The sequence below is a fragment of the Cylas formicarius genome, unplaced genomic scaffold (assembly GCF_029955315.1).
Source record: "Cylas formicarius isolate icCylForm1 unplaced genomic scaffold, icCylForm1.1 PGA_scaffold_5__7_contigs__length_24384050, whole genome shotgun sequence".
Taxonomy (NCBI): Eukaryota; Metazoa; Arthropoda; class Insecta; order Coleoptera; family Brentidae; genus Cylas; species Cylas formicarius.
Window position 1 is genome coordinate 7,301,196 of NW_026844341.1, and position 9,567 is coordinate 7,310,762.

A 9,567-nucleotide genomic window follows, 5' to 3' on the forward strand; every position below is an offset into this window, starting at 1 on the left:
TGGAATTTTCGTCAATGTGACTGTTTCTTCTAAACTTCTAAAGATACTTCCTTGCTGGCACCAGGTTCAATGAGAGTCAAATAAACATTGTTTATAACTTCCTTGGTCTCAATAGAATAGTGTTTTCTACATTTGGGCGGGAGCATCCCCTCAGATACACTAGACTCGCACATATTTTGCATAATTCGCACACGATTCAACACACGCTGTATTACACACGAAATAAGAATGATTACTAATAAACTTAAACTAAGTAGTATACCAAATCAAAGAATATTAAACACAGGTATGTATAAAATTATTTTCTATTACGGACCACGATTTTACCTGAATTTAAATTCCGAATCTTTAGGGAATAATCTTGTTGCATTGTATGTTAATGACCACCCTTGGATAATCCCATTTAAAAGCAATTGGTCACTTTCTTATATCTATGAACAAACCATAACGTCGATTTTGATCGCCTCCGGAAAAAGGAAAATCAGAACAATCGTATATCCATATTGCGAATAATATAGAACAAATAATAATTAGAGCAGGCGATGAAAGCGATAGTGATACTGATATATTATGTGAATAATTTTAAGTAATTTTAGTAGGAAATAAAAATAATTTGTAATTTTATTTTAGATTTAAACATAAATACAAAGATAAATAAATAAATATTGTTGAGTATCTTTCATAACAAAACCCCAAATAATTAAATTCTAAGCAAAGTTTGGAGCTGTTGGGCCATATTTCATTTTTACAGCTTGCTCGGGTCTTGCCTTAATTCGTATCAGTTAATCATTTTCTTATATCTATGAACAGACTTTACCTCTGATTAAAATTTGGTATGTTCAAATCGCAATGCGTCAAAGTGTGTCAAAAAATTTCGATAATCCTTCCGATTCGTAAATGAAACTCGGGCTGAGGTGCGTTTTTCGCCTTGCAGCGTCGAGATCGTCGTCGCACGGCGGCGGCACCAACAACCTGCCCCCGCTACTCTTCCACAACGTTCACGGCGAGAATATCCGGATATCGCGCGACGGCACCATTGCCAAACGCGTCGAGAGTTTCTGCAAGGGCATCGCGTTCAGCTCGCGGCCCGTCAAAGTGAACGAGAAGGTCTGCATCAAGTTCCTCGAGATCTCCAACAACTGGAGCGGCGTAATCCGGTTCGGGTTCACCTCGAACGACCCCACCGGGCTCAGGTACGGCCTGCCGAAGTACGCTTGTCCCGACCTCACCAACAAACCGGGATACTGGGCCAAAGCGCTGCCCGAAAGATTCTGCAGCCAGAACACTGTTCTGTTCTACTACGTCACGTCCACCGGTGACGTTCATTTCGGTATCAACGGCGAAGAAAAGGGAATCTTCTTCGGCGGGGTGGAGACTCGGGGACCGGTGTGGGCCCTGATCGACGTCTACGGCAACTCGACCGCTATCGAGTTCGTCGACGTCAGGCACCAGCTGAACAACTCCAGGTAAGGCACGCGCGTTCAACCGAAATCGACGGCAAAACGGCACATCCCCTGTTTCCAGATCGAGCGTGACGTCAAACTCGTGCAACAGCGGTGCGCACCAGAGAACGGGCGACCCGGTGGACCGCATCACCTACCCCATGCAGCAGATGCAGATCCAAGCGCCGCAGCAGCACCAAATCCGCGAAACCCACGACCTTTCGCTTCCGCTGCTCCGCTACCAACCGCAGCAGACCAGTTTCCAGGCGATGCCGCTGCACCGCACCAGGGGGCGCAACGTGCGCTTCGTGAACGGCAATCGGAGCGTCGCGATGAGGACCGAGACCGAGTTTTGCCAGGGTTACGTGTTTACCGCGAGGCCCCTGCAGCTTGGCGAGAGGATCGTCGTCCAAGTCTTGTCCACGGAGCCGATGTACCAGGGATGTTTGGGTCTCGGTAAGTTGGGGAAACTGAACGTCGTAATTACCCACTTGTTTTGTGGTGATACAAGTAAATAAAAAGTTCACAAAGGATAATGAGCCAGAATTATAGTGCTTTTACAACCGACCCCGTGATTGACTTTGACTACTGTTCATTACTCCAAAACCGCAGCCCCCTATGTCACTAGTTTTTAAGTGCTGCTCCTACTTCCCCTTCTGAATTTCTTATAAAATTGTAAACATTCAAAACAATTTGTTTAGCATCCGAAGATAAACGGATCCGTTTTTGTATTGGGTCATTAGGTTCGGCTACCTTCAAATTTTGCGTTGTTTTCCGTGTCTTCTCCTAATAGGAGAACATATGCTTCATTCCACGGTCTCCGCATTTTAAAGTGTTAAAAAACAGGAACCTTCAAAAAACGTTTAATTGTAAGACTCTAATAATTGTTTATCTGTATTCTTATGCCGTGGTAGTCTTAAAAAAGATTGTTGTTGTTTGCAAATGAAAGAACTATGTAGAAGACACAAAAATAGAAGAAGCAGAATGTTGTTTGTTAATCGACAGGCACACAAGACAAAAATGATTATTTTCAAACTTACTTGTAAGATAAATAGAATACAGGTACTTAATCTTACCCTTTGAACTATCCAGTGAAGACAGCCTGGCAAGGTCAAAACTCGAGAATCAAGTACATAAATACGTATTTACTGGAAGGATCACAGTCAAATACCTCCGCAATATATACGAACATATTGCAATTTAGATTAAATTCTTAAGAACGATACATATCGCCTGATGTTGAAATTAACGCTTCTTCTAATTCGAAATTTCAAAATTTAAAACGGTCCATTTACATTTCAAATAAAAATTTCAAGTTTCTACAAATATTCGTTACGGTCCATCCTAGGGAAGACGTACTTAATGCAGAATAAACATCTGTTGGGATGGGTTTTACCACTGCCCTGTGAAGGTCTGCGGTTAAGGTACTCTAAAAAACTTAAAAAGTCAAAGGAATAAATGCAATAAATATTTATGGACGTACAATACGCCATTAGGGAAAGACGGTACTCGAAATTTGAAAAAAAAAGCAAAAAGATTTGGGTTTGTCTCAGTTTCAAAACGGTACTCAATCAGTTAGTTACCGCCCCTGCAATGTTGATCTTTTTGGCAACTAGAAGATAATTTGCGGCATTTTCTCTGGGCTTAAGATTTTTTTTAATTTTTTGTCCACTTCCCGGACACGGTACCTCTTTGTCCTGAGACACTCGGTTTCTATATAAACTAATATATATAGTTTATTATTTGCTTTAGAGAAAAATGTTAAATACAAAAGTTATAGATGAGACTAAAAAAAATAATTTAAAATTATTTTCAATTATACAGGGTGATTCGTAAATATGTGGGAAATCAAACATATATATTTTTAAATGTATATTACGGCGTTAATGGATACTCTCTTTTATCGTCAATACTCTGTGTTTAATAACCTTATAATCTATATACAGTTATTTATCCTAAACTTGCGTTGAAGTTAGTTCAAATCGTCAAAATGAAAAATATTAATTTTAGTGAAATTATTACTCCTTAATTACACCTACTAATGTTCTCTCAATTTTATTAAGCATTCCCTATACCCAAACTTAGTATTTTTTGAGGTATGCGCATTTTTACGAACAAAATACTCGAAATTTTTATAATTTAAAATATCACAAAAAATTGAGAACAAAATAAATATACCCGAACGAATCTAAGTTAACTTGCCCATTCACTGTATTTTACCACCTCAAACATTTGAAAACCATCTTTTTTCTGGCTGTGTCAACGTTGTTGGTTGTTGTTAGCATAATAGTGAAAATTATGCCCATCAACATAACAAAAATTCTTGTGTCTATTCACAAAATGTTGATATAATTCGGTAATCATTTTCATTGAGTTCTTCATAACATGATAACGGTGAATCTTATTTTTTTTTTGGAAAATATTATTCGCAGAACTTTTAGAAATTACTAACATTTATCGTACACTTATACATGTGGGTTTTCTGTGACACCAAGTAATACTTGAAATTCATTTTCCTCATTACTACATACAGTCTTGACTCTTTCGTTCTTTTCATAAGCAAAACCTCCAGTTCGAGTAAAACTATTCATCAAATACTCAAGAGTTCTTTTAGAGGGCTGCCTACTATCGGATTACTGTTGCTTATAAATTCTCATAATGCACTTTACTCGCTAAATCCCAATACGAAAATCATATCGACCATTTCTTCCAACGAAAAATTAATGGTTGAGTTGAAAGTTAAGTCACTAACAACAAATTAATTAATACAAAATTGACAGGTTTCAAATACTTATTTTGCACTAAAGGCGCGGTCTGAAAACAGTATTTATAGTTCAATAATATCTTCGGCTTGAAGAAAAGCAAAATTTCTAAATTACTAGAAAGGAAGGAAACATTTTTTCACTAAATTGAAAATTTACCTATTTATTTTTGTTTTTCTTGGCTTATTCCGATATTTTCTAATAATTTGCAAATGTTTATACCTCAAAAAGTACTAAGTTGAGGTATAGGGAATGCTTAATCACATTGAAAGAGTAATTAGTGGAAATATAATATATTGATTTTTTCGCGAAAATTAATATTGTTCATTTTGACTCATCCTGTATAAATGAATCGAACTAACTTCAAGACAAGTATACAATAAATGACTGTACTACTTACTGCTGTCCGAAAACACTCGGTACAGACCATAAAAACCACAACATCCTAAATTGGGGATTGAGTAAAAAAGAGAGTGTCTGCTAATGCAATAACATACAGGGTGTTTTATTTTAAAATATATAAGTTCTATTTCCTACATATTTATTAACCACCCTGTATATTTTAGAAAAAATGTTTCTTTATTCTTTTGTATTTTTTTTTCTAAAACAAACAAACGAAATATATCACTTTGACACATTATTTGAACATCCTGTTTATAAAAACAAAGCCTAACATGTCAGTCATTAATTATTAACAGACAATGTTTATAGGGTGGTTGGTAGTTCATAAACGGTCGTCGTCTCTTTTCAGGATTGACCTCTTGCGATCCGGCGACCTTGCAAACGACCGACCTGCCGGACGATTCGAATTTCCTGCTCGACCGTCCGGAGTATTGGGTCATATCGCGCGACTTTGCCCGGAACCTAAACAAGGGTGACGAGATCAGCTTCTGCATAAGCGCCACCGGCGAGGTGCAGATCGCGTGCAATGGCGGCGCGCCGCTGGTCGTCATCCACGTCGACCAGACGCTCCGGCTGTGGGCGTTCTTCGACATCTACGGCTCGACGCAAAGGATCCGGGTGCTGAGCGGCCACGCCTCCCCGACGAGGTCGAATCCGGAACGAAGACATCCGACGACTAGCGAGTCTATCAACAGTCTCAATTTGCAAAATGAAATGTCGCGCCAGTCGAACGGAAGACTGAGCGCCGTCCAGACACCCGCGCAGCCGCAGAACGGCCGCCTGTGCTTCCCCCAGGCCGATATCCAGGTGCAGCCGGCGGCCAACGGGGGCGCCGTCCTTTCCGTTATACTGCCGCCTGCGGCGGCCATTAACCACCATCCCTACGGTGCGTCCCCGCTCTCGCCCGTCATGGCGCCGGTGCCGACCACTTCAGCCGGCTTGGCCGCTGGCACGATGATGTCGTCTTCCAGCGCCACCTACATCGAGGTGAGCCTCGTGTGATGACGTTACAAACGTCAAACGTTAAAGTTTTCCCTTTCAATGAAACTGCCTGATACCTCGCACCCCAATTGGCCTCGCTATGTGTGGAAATCGCTGTTTTGAATAAAATTGGCGCAAACTGCTGGTTAATGTGTGAAATTTAGCGCAGATCATTTGGCTCGCGTACGAAAATGTGATAGCCATTTGCCAAATGTACCAAATTTCATATTCTACGTCGAAAATATCCCCTAGTTCCTATATAAACATCCGTCTGGAAACGCTTTCTTTTATCATAATTTTCGAACCACTCTAGATATTTAGTCGATATTTTGTACACTGCTTTCAAGTTGCGAAGTATTTTTTACCGCTCGGATCCGTCAAAAACCAAACTGACATGGTAAAATGATATTTTCCGCACGCTAGATCGGTGCGTAATTAGGTATTTTACAGAAGGGAGTAGAAGAAATATGTGAAACGTTTTCTTTCACACAAACTCGTAGACGTTTCACAAAATGAAATGAGATTTTGTATGGATTAGTCGTAGCTGGTAATTTTTTCTTAGAATTTCAACACTCTGTATCTCTGACAGGAAGCGTTCCGGATATATGTTTGTAGGGTTATTTTCGAGAATATTCCATAAAAATTTGGCCCTCTAATCGACTAACTATATGTTTGCACTAAACCTAAAATTAAGCAGTGGTAATTGCAGCTCTCCAAACGTAAATAAATAAACGTCATAGGCACCCAAGATGAGATGGGTCAATAAATGTATATAAATAATCCAGTCAAAATCAACATTTGAGCTTGCCAAAATTCGCATGGAGCTAAAAATTGGCAGAGACGTTAACTATACCATTATACATGAAATGCCAAAAATCACCTTCGATTCGACTTGTGCAAAAAAAATTATTCAAGGTCAAAGGTACAAAATTGAGGTTTTTTTCCATGTTTCTCGAAAACAGTAGGTTTTATCGTGAACAGAGGTCAGACAAAAGTTATAGATCATACAGTTCAACTATCAGAAAATTCATATTTTACATAATGTATGAGGCAGCAGTAGTTCTACATCGTCCACCGCATATTTTAACACGAGAAACTGGCACAATTATTCAGTATGTTGCAGATATTGCTGATATAAATATACATACTTCATATCATGGGGACATTGAAATTATTACTCCAAATAGTTCAGTTACAGCAGAAGAGAACAAATTTGCAGAAAAATCTCGTGTGCCAATACAAGTCGATCGAATAGATGGTCTAGTTTGCAGACTTTTGATTATAAAAAAGATACAACAATATGTTTACTTAAAAACGTAGGTATTTTATGGTTGTATGGAAAATTGAAACATGTATTATTGCCTGGTTGGAATGCTTATATCGAACATTTAACCAGTAATATAAATTTTTCTGAATCTGAAATTTTATTTTTACCATTTATTCATTAACCAGTGAGTAACTACAATTCTAGTTACACAACTTTACTGTGTGCCTTAGAAGATGCAAAACTTTTGATCAACCTTTGTATGCAAAACCTCGAGAAATTGTATCCGCAGCACCTGAAGGATCTGAATTATCGAAAATCATATTAAGACTTGGAGGTTTTCATTTACTCATGTCCTTTTCTGGAGCAAATGATTATAGTATGCAAGGAAGTGGTATAAACGAAGTACTTCCTCTAATTTATGCACCTAATTCATTTAAAAAAATGCTCAATGATTGCTTAGGTAAATATAGAAAATCAACAGGAGATCAACAGATTTGGAGCCAATTCAAACTACTCCCGCCTGCCCCAGAAAAACTGCCCAATATTATTTCAAAATGTGGGATTATTTTGTTCGTCAAAATGCATTAATTATCAGGGCCAGACTTGCTATAATATTGAATCAAATACAACAGAAGAAATTATTTATGATTCTAAAAACAATTGATGTATCGCTTTTCTTAGAACAGCGAACATAGATTCTACAAGAAGAAGAAAATGAAAATGAAGAAATAATTGTTAAAGTGGAAGTAGGCAATTATCTATCGTAACAACATTTAGAAGAAAACAACCTATTCCACTTTGAAAATTCTCAATATTACCATACTTTCAATCAATAGGATACGATCTGATCAAATTTTCTTCATTACAATAGATAGTGAAGTATACCTACTGGGGACACCATGTTAGAAAAAATTCGGCAAGTTCATTACTTCGTAGGTGGTGCGGAAATTTTGCATCCCTTTCCTTAGAAAAGCGAACAGAAATTCTGCAAGAAGGAGAAAATGATGGGAAATAATTGTTGAAGCAGAAGTAGACAATTATCTATTGTACCAATATTTAGAAGAAAACAACCTATTCCACTTTGAAAATTCTCAATATTACCATACCATACCATGGTGCTATGACCATGATATATCACGAATGGTGAGTCGTGAGAAAAAAAACAATTTTTGTAGAGAATTTTATGATCTATAACTTTTGTCTGACCTATTTTCAATATAAATCTTACCGTTTTCGGGAAAAATGGAAAAACCTCAATTTTGTAATTTTGACCTTGAATACATTTTTTAGCACAAATCGACTCGAAGGGGATTTTTGACATTTCATGTATAATGGTCTATTTAACGTTATTACCCAAGTTTTGATTTATTTTTGACTGGATTAAAAGGGGAATTCGAAGCCCATGGCGCACGAATCGGCAGACTATCGAATGGCGCCCATTGCAATCAATAATTCTATATTTTTAACGTTCTTTTTTTCAATTTTCAGCCGATATCAGACTCGAGCACTTACTCGACGCCGCTGTCGTGGGCGGAGCAGAACGCGACCGCCGCCATAGGCGCGGGCATCGAGTGCACGATATGCTACGAGAACCCGATTGACGCCGTGCTGTACATGTGCGGCCACATGTGCATGTGCTACGAGTGCGCCCTTCAGCAATGGCGGGGCAAGGGCGGCGGTCACTGCCCCCTGTGCCGGGCCGTTATCCGCGATGTCATACGCACGTACAAGTCCTAAGGCCGAAACTCGAATCCGACAAATAAAGCAAAATCCACGAGTGCTTCCAGGTTTCGCAAAGACTGAGAAACGTTCAGTTAAAAGAGAGAAAGAACGAGAGAAAGATAGATATAAGTCAACAGTAACGTTATATCCAAATAAGAGGCCATTCAGTGAGAGCCCTTACAGTTTGTTATGGTGTTTTCGTTACGGAATATTGATTCCCAAGAACAAGTGATACATTTTAAATCAACCCAGCCAGAAAGAAAGCGCCTCTGGTCCTCTCTTTTTGGATATAATGTCACGGACGTCCACGAATATTTTGCCAAAGATAGAAAGCCGCAACCCGCGTTACACGCGGGTGGCGCGGCCAGTCTGCCAGCTTAGTCAAGCCTGCCCGCGCGGGTCGGGCAGTTTAATTTTATTTTTTAATTTATTGTTCGTCCCTCCGCCCACAGTTCGTCGCCGCCCCCCTCAGATTGTACATAATCGGTTGAACAGGGCGGAGAATGTTTTTTTTAGTAATTAATATTGTAAATTTGTAAAGTGATACCCCCACGCCCCGCATTGTTTGACGTTTCCGTTCGCGACGTTGCATTGTTTCGCACAGCAACAGCAGGCCAGTTTCCGAGCCGCGGGCGGCGTTGCCGTTCTTCCGCGCGCTCCTCTTCTTTTGTATAATAAGTTTTCTAGTCAAATAAGATTATGGTACTGATTTAGTAGAGAGCGTTAGTATAAAATTATTATATTCTGAAATATAAATAACACGTTATCTATTTAATTTTGTATTTTATTGCTTCCAATTTTAAGAGTCTAAATGCAGGTCCAGACTTGTACTTCTCTCCCAAGTCTGAAGTCGGTAGCTGCAAATTTGGGGCACTTATTATGCTTTTTAATATTGCACGGAATATCGCGAACACCCTATACAATACTTAAAAACCTTAAAAAGTGATAGCTGTCTATATTAGCTATATCGTCATATAAAAGAAACTGACAT

The 9,567-nt window shown here is 39.0% G+C and overlaps 1 protein-coding gene across 2 annotated transcripts in view; it reads left to right on the top strand.

Moving 5' to 3' along the window:
* Positions 1–9,332, top strand: part of LOC132702341 (protein neuralized) — a 75,333-nt gene extending 66,001 nt beyond the window's left edge. For both annotated transcript variants that reach the window (XM_060670922.1, XM_060670921.1), the window contains exons 2-5: positions 935–1,466; positions 1,525–1,898; positions 4,956–5,593; positions 8,343–9,332. In XM_060670922.1, coding sequence (XP_060526905.1) covers positions 935–1,466; positions 1,525–1,898; positions 4,956–5,593; positions 8,343–8,591 — 1,793 coding nt within the window. In that variant the 3' untranslated portion in view covers positions 8,592–9,332. The remainder of the gene's footprint in view (positions 1–934; positions 1,467–1,524; positions 1,899–4,955; positions 5,594–8,342) is intronic.
* The last annotated feature ends 235 nt before the right edge of the window (positions 9,333–9,567 follow it).